The following is an 18,598-nucleotide window of genomic DNA, read 5'->3' as shown; positions in this document are numbered from 1 at the left end:
CAAATTTAAGAAATTTTACTGATCCACAACTTCACTGTGCATCCCCCATTTTCTCCTCTGCTCTCCTCGAAGAGACAGAAATGTAAAATGCCCAGACTTCACAAAGTTTTCAGGTGTCAGCTTTATATTTCTCTAAAATGGGATCAGCACTGGGATAAGAACTTGCTAGTTCTTTTACACAGGGCACGGTAATACTGTATGATAATTAAGGAATCCGAGCTGATAAAAGTTTAGATATGACTAATGTACCACATGCAGACTAAAATCTTCACAAACAGAAAATAGAGAATGACAGTTTTGGGGAATTTAACCACACTACAAAACTGGATGCATTCAGTTTTGCAACTGATAGAAAAACAGCATTTCAGGAGCACAGAGAACTCTGACCAGCAGTGCTGGAGCTTGGGCACCACCCTGCTGACACACTAAGGCAACAGCTTAGCCCAGCCCAAAGGGAACGAGCATTCCTAAAGCCTCTTTCAGTTTTTTAATTTAATAACCTACACTGAGATCCTTGTATAACGATTCCTAACACCTTTATTAGCTAGCTTGCCTAGCTTATTTTTCATCTAAATTCATTGTTCCTAAAACCCTAGAGGAACTGCTTTATTCATGAGCTTTGAGTGGGACTCTGACTATCATCCACATCTTTCCAATGCCAGGCCTGGCTCAACAGGAACTAGTTGCTCCTTGTACATCTCACTGCTGGAAAGCAGAATATTGACCCACATATCAAAGCAGTGATATCTCAGCAAATATTAAAGGCAAAACTCTGGCACTGCTTCCTTCAAGGGATTTAAAAATGTCTTCTAGTTCACCATCATTCTCAGTTTCTCCTACATACATAATCTGATTTCAGGTAATTAACAGAGAACCAACACCATTACCAGTTAAGTGAAACAAGGAGATGACAACAAGACCCAAGAAGCATGTCACATACTTATCATGCACATCAAACGTAACAAACATGCCATAAACCAAAACAAAAAAACACCAGCCACAAGAGGAACAGAAGGTCACCAAAAGGCAAGGAACAGTAAACATCAAGAAGAAAGTTAAAATTGAAACTTACAATTACCTGCTGGTCTGGGGGAATAAACTCAAGGGCCTTCTGGATCACCCTACAGCCGTACATCTGCAGAGCAAGGGACAGAACATGCCCACGGATACGTTCTGCCAAGGCTAACTTCTGTTCCAAGCTGCCAAACTGGGAAGATGAAAACCAGTAACTACAAGCACAAAACCCTCACGTGGCCAAGTGGCCCAGCAGCCCTCCCACGCTGTCACACTAACACATTAAAGAAGAAACACTGTGCCTACTGCAAAGAAAACACCACACCTCAATGGATGTGAACAGGCACAAGCCAGACGCCTGTTCTGTTTCTGTCAGACATGCCTGACACATGCAAAACAAACTCAAGTCAAAGGTGCTGGAGCCACCGGGGTGACATGTGCCACTTCACTAATCTTTGACAGGGTTGATACAAGACTACTGGACAGAAGAACCCCCAAGGCTTGGTGGAGAAGGAACAGACCATTTTCAAGGGGAGATGGATGCCTGCCTAACCTAACATGAAACACAACACCTTCTCCCAGCAGATACTACTCACTGGAAATATTTCTCTTTATCCCTAAATACATGAATACTGACAGCTCAGCACAGCATCCCTGAAGAGTCCTGTTGGACCTACAACTCCTGGATATGTTGCTATTTATTCCTACACCTTTTGCATCTCAAAGCCAAGTGTCACTTCCTAGGTGAATCTTTACCAGTCCCACACCTCAGTCACCCCAACAGGAATGATGCAACTGCCTCCAGGGGGGAGGTGACATCAGTGTTGACAGATACTCACCATTTTATCTGAATAGCAGTGTTTCTATGGGCTTGTCCAATGCCTTAGGACAACAGGCATTAATTAACACTTGATGGGGAATGCAGACTTACCTCAAAGAACTTCTGGATGACGTAATTTCCAAATACATCGACCATCAGTTGGTAAGCTGCCTGGAGTATCTCGTTGAACACAAGCTGACGTTCTGCTGGGGTAGCACGCTCCAGTTTCAGCTGAATAAACCTGAAAAATACGGCTGGTGTGATGCCACTGGCACATACGCCCTCCCTCACCACATTTGTCAATACAAATCCTTTCAAAAGCCTCATATGCTAAACTCTTGCAAAACAAATCTTCAAAACACAGTTGCCTTATCCAGCAATCTGAAACCTCAAGGTGATTGAGCCATGAGGTCCATGGCCACACGTCATTGTCAGTACCCCAAAAAATCTCCTCATTCCAAGCAAAGCAGATCTCAGCAAGGTCTTGCATCCAGATGGCTCTTTAAAATGAGTTTAGCTATGCCAGTGGGACTAGCAAGCAAATTACAATACAAGCAAGCTCCTCCGTAGAGGAGAAACTCCTGGTATCAGCATTTGTTCCCAAGCAATGTTTAAAAAGAAGGGTCAGAGTGTTACACTACATGGCTTTTCACACCTCCTTTTCCTTGTTCTGCCTCTTTGCTTCAGGGTGTGATGCAAATTGCAAACAAGGCCAACTCAAAGAGCAGCTGTCCCAAAAGCTTCCCATAGCACAAGGTTTTTAATCCCACCTGGATCCATGCTGATCTTGGGAGAACTCCATGATGTGCCCAGCAATCTCCCTCAGCTGTAAGTTAGGGTACCGGTTATTGCGAAAGTCTTCAAGCAGCCTGCTTCGGCCAGAGGGCATAACATCAGACATCCCATAGCGCAAGCGAGATGAAGGGAAGAGCGTACTGCTGGGACTGAAGAGGCTGGAGGCACTGCTTGCACTGCGATACTTGGCTTCAGCTCCAGGAGCAGCAGAGATGTAACGGCCACTCCCATTTGTGAGTCCTCCTGCAAATCACAAAAACAAAGGTATGCCACCTGATGAAATCAAGTGGCCAGGGGGATTCATTTACAACCGGTGTGTGCCATTTTACTTCTAATTACTCCTCTCCCTCCAAGATGGGTTTCTGACACAGTTCAACTAGGACATACTCTCAACTATGCTAACTTAGCTGTCCCAAAAAAAATTTCAAAGGAGACATGTTCAAGCATTCCTCTGCATGGCACTGTTGTATTAAGTTCGGAACAGCAACAGATTTCAGCAAAGAACAGACTAACAACTTCTGTTTCTCACTCTGTGTCAAAACTGTCCCAACCGGACAAATGTCAATCCCACTACTTGCAACTTCTAACTACCTTATCCTCCATCATCGGGGTTTTTTCCATCTATCCTGCTGTCATGTGAAGGAACGATTTAAAAGAAGTGTACTAGGGGTGGGGGACAGAATTAAGATGAAAATAGGCAAGAAAAAAACAGCAAGAAGCAAGTAGAAAGATTTGGGATCTAAAAAGCAAATAACTATTAAATAAAAATCAATTAAACCCAATAAATAAATACTCTTAAAAATCCCATGCTTTCACAAATGCCCTAAAGATTTTCACCAACATTAAAGCAGCCACTGAGTTAGGCGGTAACAAGTGTATGGGGAATAGGTAATGATTTATCACATAGTTAGCAAACTGCAAGCATTGACAGGCACCAACATAAACCTTCAAAAGCTGTTTCCTTGCTTGTAGGAAATGCTCCCCAGCTATGAGCACTCCTTCCCTTTCCTGCGGGCTCGGGATCCCTCTGCTGGCCACAGACCGCACGGTGCTTTCAGCCAGCACAGGGGTGTTTCCCAGGTGGGAGGGAAAAAGTCCTCCCTAGAAAAACGTTCTTATCACATGGGAACCTGCCACCTGAAAGGCACATGTGAGGCAGAGGGGGAAAACCACCTGAAAAAAAAAAAGCTACAAGAAGTCTTTGCAAAGGAGGGAAGACCTTCAAGTCAAACATCGGTAGGGCTGTCCGCAAAGAGAACTGACATTCTCCTGGCAGCCGTGCACATGACAGTGTCTGAAATACAAATATTAAGTGAAATTAAAAAAAAGAGCTGAGTGAACTGCACCCCTCTGCCATCAATGACTGAAGGAAGCTCCCAGGCAGGAAACACTACATGAGAATTAAGTATCTGATAATGGCCTAATTAAGTTCCCCTGTCTCTCAGCTGAACAAACTGTTCTGACTTCTCCAGAGCTGGTGCCAAACCTCCATGTTTCTCGACACCTGAAAGCTTCTTGCTTTCTTACACTGCCTTGCCAATGCAGTGGCCATCATCTATCTTCTCTACTTACCTGACTTCTTAATTGAGCAAGAACTCCAAAAAGTGACCATGTGATATTCCTTACTGCTGGAAGGACCAGGATATTCAAAGGAACAGTAAGTCACCTCTCAGGTAAAGGAAACCCAACAGTGACAAGTTGAGCAGTGGCATAATAATGTTTTCCATGGCATTCAAAGAACTCAGAAACCACTTGTTTTTTGAAGGCCTGGAGCAAGTAAAAGTCACAGCACTAACAGGCTAAAGTGGGAAACTAGTTCCTGATCATCTGCACATGGCTGTAAGAGGAAAGGGTTTAGTGCTCATGCTGTTATCTATCTTAGTTAAGAGGAAAAGCACAGTTTGTACAGAAAAAGTCTCCTCTGTCAGAGGTTTCCTGAGAAAAACCATCTGATCATTTTGGAGATTCAAAATAAACTATGAATTACTCCAGCTTTCTACCCATCTCTCTCTCCTGATGGAGATGCTGACTGCAGGTCTCCCCATGATGTTCAAGATCATACTGGGAACTAAAAGACCCGTGGGGGACAGATTTCCTAAGTTCAGCAATCGCTTCTGAAATCCACCTGTCAAGCACCAAAGGCCAGAAACCTTGGAACACCTCAAGCTCCTTTATGTCAGTGTGTGGCTGGCAAGACCCATGACTCTGCCAGATCCCAGACTCCAATGGGATCTTACCAATATCTACAACAAAACAGCTTCTTGTTCAAGAGCAATACAGGGAGGCTGGGTGCTCCTGAAGCCCTCAGGGGTGCTGGGGTAGAATAAAGGGGCAAAAACCCCAAAGAAGTGACAGGACTCCTGCAAGATGTTGGCACCGATCATTTCTCCTGTGTACTCAGCCAGAACAAACTTCAAAAGGGTTGTCTGCAAACCGTGTGGAGACATCCTATTGTCCGAACACCTCACTGCCCTGTGCAAAGCACTCTGCATCGACATATGACAGCAAACCAGTGTTGTACCCTGCACATGGAGGTTGTATAGAAGCGACAGCTGTGGTGTGGTTCTGCCTCTGAACATATCGACCATATCTTCTTAAAAGTGTCTGGGATGTATCCGGAAAAATCTGTGTCTGGGGAGGGCAAAGTGCACAAACTATCCTGGGGACTCCAAGGCAGACATGTTACTCAGACTCACACTGCTGCTGTAACAACTGAGTGTTTCCTATTTTGAAACGGTAAGTCATCTTCTCAGCGCTTGCTGGGACACTCAAGACAGACGTTAACCTGAAAAAATTGCTTATTCTGGGAGTGGGGAGGACAAAAAAAAAGGACAACGAAAGGATGAGTCAAGAGGAAAACACAGGGGAAGAAACACAAAGGCTACTGTCTGAAAACAAAGCACTTCTTAAGCAAGCTTCCAGGGAACTTTTATAAGGCCCTCAAATTGCTCTGCAACGGAGGAGTCTGCACTATAAGAAAAGCCAGAACAATGGGGGGGAAAAGGAAGATGAGAAGATGTCTCTGTGAGAAAGCAGGTGGAAGTGTCCCTGCTGCTCTCCCCTACGGAGGGCTCAGCACAGAGGCATCAGGCAGTGCCCGCCCAGCCAAGGGGACAACACGCTGGCTCTCGGGGCTGGGAAGGGCAGGAGCCAGCAGCCTCCAGACACCCCCAGTGTCACTGCTCCGATCTGTCACCCCATGCAGCCTGGTGCCAGGGTGTGCCACCAGCCACCCAGCCCAACAGTCCTCCCAGTCAGTCACAGCTAACCGATTATCAACTCCCCAGCCAGTGTTCCCAGAAAAGTCTCTAAGAAATTAAAATCCAGATCCCCATTCCAAACTGGGAAAACCCAGAGCCAGACACATTCTGCCCCAGCCTGCAGCGTGGTGTTTCTATTGGGATCAAACCACTACATACACATGGGCTGACAAAAACTGTTAGTGGGACTACACAAACTGATGTGAAGCGTAACCTGGCCAAAATTAAATTTGAGAATTTTTTTAAAGAACATATTTAGTAATTTATAATTCTATAATTTTGATAAGTATTGGGGAAGAAGAGGGCCCCTGCTGCCTCTAGCACCCAAAAGTGCATATTTATTTACAGTTGCTTTGTTCTAGTTATGCACAGTTGCGTATATTGCATACACCTTTGAGTTTAAAGCATACATTTAGCTCAACCTTCCTCCTCCAGTAGTTCTTGTCGTAAGAACTGACTGCATGGTTATTTCAGGTACTTGTGATTGCCCAGACATTTCACAAGGTCACTTTACACCACCAGGAAAAATAACTAGCTTGATAAATACACCCCATTTTTCACAGCTATGAGCCTTCAGAAAGCCAGAAGAGCCAGAGCAGAATCTTTACACACAACATAAACTCAACAAATGGTTGACTTGTGCATCATGAGACATGACAAAGTCAAACGCACAACTTACACTGCATTTAACCATAGATTTGCTGATTGCAAGTCAGATTTAATGCCAACTTCTTATGTCATTGTGTAACCCTGAAATCAAAGTTACTTGAAGTGACTCTCCCAGGTTGTCTGCCCCCACGTAATGCAATGCTAGGACGTGGTTCTAAACCAGACTGCTCTAATTTCCCTTTTTGCAGACAACACATGTGGGGGTTCCCATCTGTCCTTTCATTTTTAGATACTTAGAAATACTCCTCATTATCTTTGTCACAAACCACTTCTGGTATCACTCCCAAATAGAAAAGGAGCCAGCCTCAAGCTTCTTATAAAGGAAAAACTGTGCTGTTATAGCAGTAGAACTTATTTTATAACCAAAGCAAACCACAACTACATGTAATACTGTCTTCTGTTACAGGTGAAAGAGAAACTTAAAAACACTAAAATGATCTTTTACAGATTTCAAGGTGGAAATCACAGAAGTGCAGAGCTATTCTGGATGAGATTTTTCTTGCAGCATTATCAAGCACGAAGTCAGCCATGGAGGAAATCTGGCTACAAGGCGAGGAATATTTTGTCAAGGTGGGAAGACCCATGCGAACTGCTCTGGGGCACAACCCATTTATGTAAATGGTAACTTCGCTTTCTTTCCAGAGTTTGTTCTCACACAGATTAACCTTTCTCTGATCCAGTTTTTCAGATTCATTCTTTTGTTTGCCTGCAGGGGCAACAGACTTCTAGTGCCAGACTTGGAATCTGGTTAGTCTTCAGCATTAATTTACTGTAGCTATTTAACTGTCAGCTTAAGGCTTGTACAGCTGCATAAATAAAGCTAAAAACCCTTCCAATTCTATTAAAGCTCTGAACAAGGAAAGATGGTAAATCTAAACTTGATCTCAAAAAAATTGTATTCATTACTATTCCATGCTAACCTTTAGCCAGCATCAGATTTATTGCACATGCATGTAATAAACATGATAAATATAGTATTTGATGACTGTGTATATGCATGGAAAACTGTTCTGATAACCAAAAGTTTTGTTAAATCCAGACAGACATGTGACAGAACCAAAACAAAGTGATATTTTGAGCAAGTACTAAATTATCTGGTGCAGTTGCAATGAATAACCCATCTTACTTGTTTATGAGGCCTGGAAATGAACACTTCAGGAAGTTCAGATGAGCACTGCTTTATTATTTAACATTTGCTTTATTCTAAGATTTACTTTATTACATGTAAAGTGCTTTGGGACAACTAGAAGCTCTTCTAGAAGACATAGCTTGTGTAAAGTGATGTATCTTAGCCTCCCCCATGCACTACTGTGCTTTGATAAGGCCATATCGATGGGAGATTTTCAAAAGCAAACTCACAAAATCCTCAGCTAAAAGCTAAGCAACTGCTCCAGATAACACTGCAGGTTTTGGTTAAAAGAAGAAACTTTATTCTAAGCTCATTAGTTTTATTATTGAAAACTTAATGGGTATTTTAAAACATTTGACAAGTTTAAGCATCAGCACTACGTATTTATCTTATCCAGCATTAAAAAAACCAAATGGTATTGTTACAAGAATTGCACAAGAAAAAGATCTGTTTTTCCAAATACTTGGAATTGTTATCTGTAATTTAGAGATGAGGAAAAAGAGGCGGCAATACAGAAACCTTCCTGTTTAACAGCTGAACTACTGCAAGAGACAAGCCCATAACACAAGTGCTACAACTGCTGTTTCACCTACTACTTCTGCAAAAGCAGGGACCCTGCCACAGGAATAAGAGCCGCAGCTAGGCAGCTCACCCACCCAGCCGTGGAGTGTGCGCATCTCTGCAGCGAGGTGCTCCCTGCAGTGCTGGGACAGCTGCAGTGTAGCCCTTACCCAGGTTTAAACTTGAAGATGATCCATGTGAAGATAAGGAAGGTGGTGGAGTCTGAGAGTGGCCAGGTCCTTGGCTGGGCAGAGGCATTCCCACAGGTCCAGGGGAGGAGGAAAACCCAAGGCCATTATAAAAACTATGTCCTATAGGTGTTAAACTGCTGGATGTCCTCTTGTACAGGTCACTGCTCCCTGTAAGGGAGTCTCTGCGGGAGCCACTGCCCGTGTTGGAGTTAGCAACTGAAAAGAGTAAGAAAGAAAAATTAATTTTGTGATGTCAACAAGGTGCCTGAGTCAACTGGATAGCTGGAGAGCCAGCACAACAGCACCTATTAACTTCATTGCACCAGGCTTTCATTTTCCTAAGGGTGTTGCATGTGCCCAAATGAAATGCATTAACTAAAACCACTTTGTTAATGATCAAGCAGAAATCCTTGATTTAAAAAAACCAGCTTGACTCCTGTCTTTGCGTTTATAGTTTTGTAGTTTTTCTACCTATAGAACACATCGAGAAATACAGCTCCAGAAACCTACAGACAGAAAGATCAAGAAGATAAAAATCTACGCAAAGGAAGGGACAGAATGAAAGGACAGCTAACAAGTGGCTTTTGGACACAAACGCTTAACACTTTGCTTCTGAACCTTCAGAAGAAGGTTTGAATACTTCAAAGTTCTTCCTAAGCATATCACTTAGTTTAACAGAAGATATTAGATCACCCTGCAAGCACTGCCTCATATTTATTCTCTGGCCGTTACAGCTAAAACAAATTCAATGTGAGATTTTGTCTATTCATGTTTACTTAAGAGCATGTACAGCTTCGTGTACACTTACTTGAAATCCTTGTGCTCACCTCTCATTATATAAGAAAACAGCTCCTGTTTGCATCGAGCTTTATTGAGATGGAAATCAGAATTCAACTTAACACATAAACCCAACATTTTTTTGAGGAGTTGTTTTAATAGTCAAATACAAACTCTTTAAATGCACTATCAACTTGAGGAAAAAATACAACTTTGCATTAAAATCTTGTCTAATAAATAGTGAAATTGTTAACTGTAGTGAGCCAATCATTTTTCATGACTGCACACAAGTTCCAGAAGCAACAGCCTCACATTTTTATTCATGGATTGAGGGAAAACAAGTCTGTGCATCTTGGTATTGAGCAAACTAGTAATTGAATTCAATTAGTTAAATAAACTGAAGTGCAAGAAGCAAATGCTATGTTTACCTGAATCCAAGATGGTTCAAATTCTCAGTCTAGGTTTAAGAAAAATATTTACAATAATGTATATTTAAAACTGTGATTTGATGCAGTGACAGTATGTCCCTCAGTCTTTTCTGATGGAGCAGGTTCAAAAGGCATGTTTTAACTTGCCCTTCACACAGACGAAAGCAGAAAAGTACAGGACATAATTACTACCTCTAAGACTAAGCAGTAATTAAAACAATTGTTCTACTTCAAAAAAACCCACAAAACTAGGAAAAAAAAACCCCAAAACCACAGACATCTTTCTGGTTTGGTTTTATTCTGAAAGAATCTTTGTCTCCAACTGCCTAAAAACCCAACTAAAAACAAACCATATACGTAACATTTCTCACAACCACAATAAATGACTTTTTTTTGTGTATGATAGAAACAATTCACAGAACAAAGCACAGAAACCACCTCAGACCAGTTGTTTTAAAATCATGAAAAGTTACTTAGCCATTATTCTGAGGTAGGAGTTAGCACACGGATGGATACCACTCGAGCCAATTCCTGTTAGCCCAGTGTCTCCACTGAGCACATGCAGGTAAAGGCAAGAAAATTCAAAGCTGTTCAAAAACTTAAATCTGTAGCAACAAAGCAACGACTGATAATATGTATAACAAAACAAATTCATTGCTTTAGTACTTCTAACTGTATCATCTACTAAAAGAATCTGCACCAGAAAGAGCTGCAGATTTTGAAAACCAAAGTAGTCCCTAAAAGAGAATTTCCATTTAACCTCAGATACATGAAGAGGAGAGCTCAGCAGCTCAGTGTATCAGTGGCTCACAAGCCCCCTAGCTGCATTTGGAGCTATCTGATGATCTCCTTTTTCCCCAGGAAGAAGTTGCTGTTCTTACCTGCGGTCCCAAATCCTCCCAGCGCAGACCCCAGCGTGGCACCAAGAGAGCTGCTGCTTCCAAATCCCAGGGAAGTGTTGGCAGGCTGGGCAGAGCCCTGAGAGAAAAGCGAGCTGCTCTGGGAATTACTGCTGAGAGAGCTGTTGCCGTAAAACGAGCTGGATGCCAGGTTGTTAGTGGGCTGCTGCTGGGGCTGGGGCTGGGGCTGCTGAGTTCCTAGAGGGCGAAATGGTCCGTTTGTCGTTCCTGCCAGGCCACCCGCTGCACCATTGGCCGAAGCTGCAGCTGCTGCAACCGCTGGAAAGAAAGTAATTGGAAGCATGGACTGAAAAAATCCATTTTCATAGCAGTTTTGCAAGTTAAAACTTAGCAGGTTCCTTTTATTTACTATAGATTTTTTTCTTTCCTCTCAGGATGAAAAACTCTCTTTCGTGTCAAATTGCATAGTCTCTTTACTTTATACCTGAACTCCACAAGTCTTGCACGTAGCTACTGAATACCAACAATGCCTAGTTATCATGCTGCTTGTAGTATTAGAGCTACATAGATCAAACATACAAAAGAGTTCCCTTTCTCCTAAGAACTAAGATTCAAATCATTAACAGCCACACACTTAGCAACATCCAACTAAGAAACGCAAGTTTTGAAATACGCAAAATTGTCCTTTAGTGCACAAAACACAATCTTGCAGTGCTAAGAATGTCAAAACGAAGTATTTTGTTTATCAGCCAGTTCCAAAGTAAAAGCAAAATAAACAAGGAAAATAAACAAAGAAACAATTAAAAGGCTCATTTTATAACCTGTAACTAACACTGGCAAAGACTGCTTACACACGCAGATTCTGACTGAAAACAATCCTTTCAAAGCCTTGAACTCCCAAAGAACCCTAATAAAACCCAAAACAACTCACGGCAAAGGCCAGGCGTGTAACATTTTATACAAGGTGATCATTCAGGAGTCCTACACAGGCTAAAACATTTAATTATGTGGAAAGCTAGATAACAGCAGACAAATTTAAATAACTGTCACAAAACTCTGCAAAAACACTAAGAGTTTACACGACGCCACCTCTCTGAGGCTGTTCTGGAGGCTCAGCCCACAGTGAGCACAGAGGATGTTCTCAACAACAATCCCTGCGATGGATCTCAGTGAGGGCAAGTGTGTCATCATTGCCAGCAGAGCCCAGAGGAATTCAGGTCCACCCCCTGCCAGGGACAGAACAGATTTTCACTTGACGGGACTGGGACTCACCAGCTTGAGCCGCAGAAGAGCTGATGATGACTGGAGCGGGCGCTACCAGACGGACAGGGGCCCCTAGGCCATTCCTGGCCCCTGCATTCACCACGAGAGCACCTGTTTGGTCATAGTAAGCAGCAGGAGCCAGCACTGGGTAACCTGAAGAGGCAAATTGCAGGTGCACAGGTAAGGTAACAAGCAATGCAACACATGGCAGATCAATCATCTTCTGACGAGTATGGTGCAACAGGATTTTTTGAAGCAAAATCTGAATGGAAAAAGAAAAAGCAACAACAGCTTTGCTCTCCTGAAGGTTGGGGCCAGGGGGAGGGGATTCTGTCTTAACAGTCTACAACTTTACAGTAGTAAGACTTTCAGGTAAAGAAGACTCTTTTCCTTCCCTGAACCTATGGTACTAGCATTGTCTTCAGTGTAAATTCAGTTACACAGATAAAAAAAGGGTCTTAAAATACAAAAGCACTATTTATTTTCTGTCATAAGTACAACGTGCTGAGGCCTTTCACATATGTGAACACACTGCACTTCCAGCTCTCCCACTGTATGCTGAAGTTTTCAGAGTGCACAAACCCCCAAACAAGACATGGAAATTAAAGTTACGTATTTTGAAGGCATATATATTAAAGAATACTTTATGATACATAAATAAAAACTCTTAAATCAAATATGCTGGTGATAACACACAGCACGTACTTTCAGCAGTATATAGCTGTTTAGGTACCTCACTATATAATTCTACAGTTAAATACAACTTTTTCCTGGAAGTGAAGTGGTTCTCCAAGGTGGAGTCACAAAGAGAATGCTCCTGTGAATATTTGCTTTGCAAATATAATCCCCAAAACCCCAAAAATGCAGGGTTAAGAAAATGTGTAGATTGCTTGGAAACATGCATGTTATTTGTAACTTAATACAGCAACATTCTTCTTAAACCTTAAAAAAAACCCTGTGTAAACATGTGACACTTCCAACAAGGAGATCTGAGGTCGAAATAATCCTCTTTTACATTGACCAGCTGGACATACCTGCACATTATTCAAAACACTTAGGTTTGCCCTTTTGCCATGACAGTAACAGTCTGTATAACTGAACGTCGAAAGCATTTGTATCACACAGCCTCATGGAACCAAGTTAGAATTTATACAGTAGCTCCTCTCTTGCAGAATTATAATATAGAATAAAACCCTGCTTCTTTTACTGATTTTCTTGTTTTTAAAACACTAGTATTTGCCTGGAAGTAATCATTAACAGGATAGGGACTTTCCCCTTCAAGTCAAACACCTGGCAGGTATTGAGAGACAAGGCTAATGAATGGGACTAAGATATCTCTGAGGTTTTAAAATAAGGATCATATAAGCTACCATGATCCACAACAAAATCTGAAATCAACTTTCAATAGGAGCTATCAATTCTTTTGAGTACACAAGCAGCTAATGCGCCCAGACAGCAATACAGTTGATAACATTTGTTTTCAGCTGTGACTCAGGGATCTAAGCCCTGATTTAACTTAAATGCTGCATAGGTAGGTAGGCTCACATCTAACAGACTCTCAAAAATGCCCTGTATACCCACAGATTAAAACTGGGGAAAAAAAAACCCAAAACCCAAAATACTGTTGAATGTCAGGCAAATGTGACACCATGCAGAGACACAAGATATAATGTTCTTAGATCTCCCTGGGCACTGAAGAAGTTGCAGCTCCCATGGAGCCCCTACCTGGCATCCCTGCTGCCAGCCCTTGTCCAAAGGCAAGGGCAGAATTGACAGCTGCAGCAGCCACCAGCGGATCAGTCTGCTGTCCCTGCTGGTTCTGATTTGGGGTCAAAGGACGCTGACTGGCTCCGCCACGGAGAACCTGGAGAAGACAGAGGAACATGGAGCTGTTTATTTTGGGACCCAGAAGCAAGCCGCAATCACCAGACCCAGGAGCATCAGCAGCAATCTAGTTGAAGTTCTTGCACAACTGGTGTGTGACAACCCCTCCCCTTTACTCAGGACAGAGCTGCCTTCGCCACCACAAGCCCTGGCACCACTACCATGGGTAAATGCGGAAGACCCAAATTAAATAATACATCCTTTCTCAAGCTTACTGAGTATAATCTGGCAGCGCTTCATCATCTGAGTTCTTTTATTTTTTGATATACCTTCAGTACTCATCCTTTGTTAGAAATGTTTGCCCCATCCCAGATAAATTTGGTCACTGCCACAAAAGCACTGCTGAAAGCCCACTTGAGCAGAAACCTTAAAAAGCCTGACTTATGAGCTGGGGACTGGTGACACAAGGTGACATCGTTTTTTCCAAGCTGCCAGCCCCCACAGAAAACAAGAGACCCAGTGACATGACATTTACTCATTGGAAATAATGACCAAAGATCACACACATCTTTTATACGTAGCTCTTGTGGTTTAAGCACATGTTGCTCTCAAAAGGGAAGACGGCAAACTGACCTTTCCTGTAATTACCTGTGACAGGCTTTGTTTGCAAAAGCCTTTTACTCAAAGTGGTGATGCAAGAGTCTGCACCCATTAGCGAGGTCAGCTTATTAAAAAAGCCATCCTCTGGTACTCAGCATGTCTTGCTGCAAAAAGTAACTTTGTGTGTGTCACTGAAAAAAGTTATTAAAAAGAAAAAAAAAACAACTTTGCAACCTGAGAAACTGGGAGAGGCTCCTGAAGTTAACAGATTCAGACACGCATCCCAGAGTTTGCTATCCCTGTCAAAGCCTGAACACAAACTCTCCAGTCTAGGGAGTCTCACAAGTTGCAGCTGGTTGGTAAACACACAGTGTGCAAGGGCACCGTACAGAATGTACGCAATGGATGGTAGGCTGCAGGAAGGGAAAGGTTAGTGGTTTTTTATAAATTCACTATTAAGATGTCGTAAGCATACAAATCAACTGTCCATAATCACTGCTCTAGATTTCCAAAAACATTTGCCTCAGCACTTAGAAAAAATTCATCCAAAAAGTACACACTGTATCCCCGTATGGATGGAAGGTTTGCATCAAAAATAATACCGATCATCCCCACTTGGGCTTGCTTCATGCCTATAAAAGTAATGAGAAATATTATAAAGGCTACTGGTGATTGATATTTTTTATTTTAATACCCTAAGCTTTCTCAGAAGCTCTCTTGGCACACACCTTCCTTACTGGGAAAGGCTCCCAATCTGAATGTCAAAGCATAAATGGCTTTAACACACCCTTAATGCCACTCTACTTGTGCGCACAGGTACATGCGAGAGGTCTGCTCAACACACTCCTGCTTGTGACCTCCCGTGTGGGAGGTTTGATGACTAACTTTGTCAGGAGCTAAGTGTTCTCCTGATCACTGGTCTAGAATCATTGGTGTGAATCATTACTGCTTTGATTACCTGCAAAGGTCTTATAATACTACCCAGCACTGGGGTTTGCTTTAGCTTTCAAAGCAGAAGCTAATAAATTCAGCTGCCAATTGCAATCCTCTAGAACTGCCATCTCAAACACACAAGGACCAGAAAAGGAAGGCTTTGTGATACTATGAGAAAGGAGCCACCTTGATTTTCAGCAGGATAATGAACCCATTTTGCTTCCAAGCAGGAAGTACCATGGGACAGAGGCCAGTAAAACTCTATAAAGCCAACGTCAGGCAAGGACCAGTGCGTAACAGAGTATTATGAAAAACTAGCGGGGGTTGTGTCAGAGAACCCGCCAGGTTACAGAAGCCTAAGTCCAGTTCTTGACACCTGTTCTACAGGCTCTGCTGAGTCTGAAAGGAGAAAAGTGGAGCATATCCAAATGCATGTCCATGGGGAACAAGAACCAAAACAAGGGTGGTGGGACATGCCTCATCCTTTCAGCGTTATACTCGGGTTTAGCAACTATCGGTTTAGTCTGAAAGTTTGCATTATTTTTTTAAATGCTTATTTAAATAGCAAGCTAACAATCTGAACTCTCACAATTCTGTAAAACATTTAGTAAAGGAAGAAAATTATTGTTCCCTATAAATTCTCGTACCAGTCTCTCAGTTTCCAACTTCTGCTCCAGCAGTTGCTAGATTCATATTTGTGTCGTCAACATCAGAGGAACAACTTAAATATCAGACCTTTAAAATGCTTATTTTATCTAACTGAAATTAGGAAAATTAACCTAGTTAAATTCCAAGTATAGAAAAAAAACCCCAACCACAAAACTAAAAAACCCCGGAGAAGAAATTACACAGTGATTTATCACAAAGATGTGTAACAATTTTCAACAGAAGAAAAAGTACAGGCCATATAATCCAACATGCCAAGGGATTAAGACAGAAGAAGTGGACAGTGCTAACCCCATCACACACATACCATTTACAAAGCATGTACAAAAAACTTCCCCTTACCAACCCCAGTGTGACCTCTTCACTGTGGTGTTTTTTTTTTTTTTTAAATACTGTTTATACAACAGATACCCATCTCAATATTAATCTCTAACACAAAGGGGTAACAGCAGACTATATGAAAACCCGTCATCAAGTTTATTAGTTGTGTCCTTTTAGGTGTCAAATTCTCCCATTTTTCGTGCAGACTACAGCACAACAGCTGCACAGTTCACCTTACAAAAATAACAAATCCAGTGTTTTCTTTTTGCACTCATCTTTTGTCTCCAAGTCCTCATATGTGTATGCCAAACCAATCCATTCTGCTGTTATTTTGGCCCTTTAAAGCTAGTCTTCATCAAAAAAAGCTTTTCAGACTGGACAGCACCCTGAAGATAAAAACACACTTACTGACATTTAGTATTTGACACACATTATCTGCATGGCCTTCAAATTCAGCGATGGGCACAAAAACAGATGGTGAAATGATCATTTCCACTCACACACCAACAGCTTGTGTTTGCTACTGCAGGTGTTCACAAACCCATCAGTTTACTTGCTTTCCAAAGAATTAACACACAATAGTTCACCACCACCGATGCCCATGTGCTACCCTCCCATGTGCATGATGTACAAATCACATAGCAGAACACATAGATGTTTGTTTTCCTCTTTTTAAGAGGTCAAAGACTATTCTCACTTAAAACTACCTAAGGGTCAGGAGCAGTCGTAAAAAAAAATAAAAATAAAAAAAATCAGGGTCTTGAAAGCTGTTCTGCTCCCCGTGGATGACCTGACATGCTACCCCTTACCTGTTGTTGGCCCTGCTGGGTTTGCTGAGTGGTTTGCTGATTTGCTGAATTAGTAGCAGCAGCAGCCGCGGCAGCTTGCTGCTGGAAGAGACTGGCAGGATAAACTCCCCAGGGCGTAACTCCATAGTACTGGTGAGGGACAACTGCCGGGCCTGAAACACCAAGGAAATCAGTGAGCTTCTGTAGTGTGACATGCATTACACAGCAAACACTCACCAAAAATACCTGCTCATCAGATTTGGCTTAAATCCTATTTCAAGGTGATCTGCTTTAAATCCTTTGCAAACATGGAAGGATTCTGACATTTGTATTACTCATTTTTAAAAACCTTTAAAGTCAGACCTGAAATTTCATTTTTACTTGCTTTTACCTTATTGGATGAGGTCAAATTCTGCTACTAGTGATCCTGTTGAAATTCCATGGTTTTATTGTTGTGCCCTAATTTTACAGTGAAGGAACAAAAGCTTATCTTTAACCAAAGGAGAAGGAAACTTGCTTAAACACAGAGATATACAAGTCTATTCTAATCTCAGATGACATTCACAGCTCAGCAACTTCTATCGTTTAGCTCCCCAATAAATAAAGAAGATCTCTTCATAGCTGGATAGCATCAATTCTCAAGTGTTTAAAATGTTATTTTTCTAGCCACTCGGTCCTACTTCACATTTGCAAACCACCACGGAAGAGCCTGTATGATCCTATATGCTTTCATATATCCTCCTCCTCAAACTTAAGAGGCTTAAAAAAAACCCAAACCAATAATCTTGGAGAGTACCAGAAAAAGCATAACGTTTAAAAAGTCATTGTGTTTTATCAAGTCTCAGGACATCACATGCTTAATTTGGCAACAGCAGAATGGCAGCCTATATCCTTAAACAGTTCTAGTTGGCATAATGCTGAGGAAGCACGAGTACACTACGCTGAACGGTAGAGTCCCTCCCACCACGTAACACGTATGTGAATCCAATAATATTTTTTAATGTCTGTTCTGTATCTTTTGGAAAGGTCAGCAGAAAAGTAGAAGTATCTTCTTTGCTTTACAAATACATCACCTATCCCATGGGTTCCTTCCCTACGGTAGGAGTAACTTATGGCATGGTAGCCTTTTTAAGGTAGAGTGCCACAGTCACGTTTGACGCTGTAGAATAAGCAAGTCTTCAGTGAATTTGAACCACATGCCTGCTCTTATATGGAGTAAAAATAGCTTCTATTTTACAAGAGACTGCCAGCATTTGAGTTTCAACCAAGTTATTTCAGTACTGCTGTTAGTTATACCTTACAGTAGGTAAGGTAAGTATTTGTCTCAAGAGACTTAAGAACTATTCCCTCAAAAACGAGGGATGACAGTAAAAAGAGATGCAAAAAGACACTGCTGAGTATAAACTGGGTACGACAAAGGGGGGGAAATAGGAAGTATTGTTTTGGTGTTGCTGTTTTTTATACAGTAACATGTGTTTGTCTCAAACTACTACATAATGCAAAAGCAATCCACTGTGCAGCAGTCTGGATCTTAGCCTAGATGAACTAGTGCTCCTGTTACCAATTCAGCAGACTGGTGAGAATCAGCAGCACTTCAAGAGACTAATTTCGTATTTAATAATTAAATATTAAATGCATTATTTCAGAAGTGTAATAGTTACTCTTATTATTTATTTTTAACCACCATACTTTCCTCAAA

The 18,598-nt window shown here is 41.8% G+C and overlaps 1 protein-coding gene and 1 non-coding gene across 14 annotated transcripts in view; both read right to left on the bottom strand.

The window, feature by feature from the left end:
* Positions 1-18,598, bottom strand: part of PUM1 (pumilio RNA binding family member 1) — a 79,419-nt gene that overhangs the window by 9,325 nt on the left and 51,496 nt on the right. For 8 of the 13 annotated variants that reach the window (XM_055798250.1, XM_055798254.1, XM_055798251.1 and 5 more), the window contains 8 exons: positions 16,921-17,072; positions 13,493-13,631; positions 11,777-11,920; positions 10,526-10,822; positions 8,419-8,655; positions 2,605-2,872; positions 1,946-2,075; positions 1,073-1,207 (listed from right to left, as the gene is read on the bottom strand). In XM_055798250.1, coding sequence (XP_055654225.1) covers positions 1,073-1,207; positions 1,946-2,075; positions 2,605-2,872; positions 8,419-8,655; positions 10,526-10,822; positions 11,777-11,920; positions 13,493-13,631; positions 16,921-17,072 — 1,502 coding nt within the window. The remainder of the gene's footprint in view (positions 1-1,072; positions 1,208-1,945; positions 2,076-2,604; positions 2,873-8,418; positions 8,656-10,525; positions 10,823-11,776; positions 11,921-13,492; positions 13,632-16,920; positions 17,073-18,598) is intronic. The other 5 variants (XM_055798252.1, XM_055798263.1, XM_055798260.1 and 2 more) reach the window with 2 other exon arrangements.
* Positions 11,611-11,702, bottom strand: LOC114011553 (small nucleolar RNA SNORD103/SNORD85). The gene has a single exon (XR_003553488.1). It is a non-coding gene; the product is annotated as a small nucleolar RNA SNORD103/SNORD85 (small nucleolar RNA).

Source organism: Falco peregrinus, chromosome 3, assembly GCF_023634155.1.
Source record: "Falco peregrinus isolate bFalPer1 chromosome 3, bFalPer1.pri, whole genome shotgun sequence".
Taxonomy (NCBI): domain Eukaryota; kingdom Metazoa; phylum Chordata; class Aves; order Falconiformes; family Falconidae; genus Falco; species Falco peregrinus.
The sequence above is the reverse complement of the archived record's forward strand: the minus strand, read 5'-3'. Positions and strand labels throughout refer to the sequence as shown.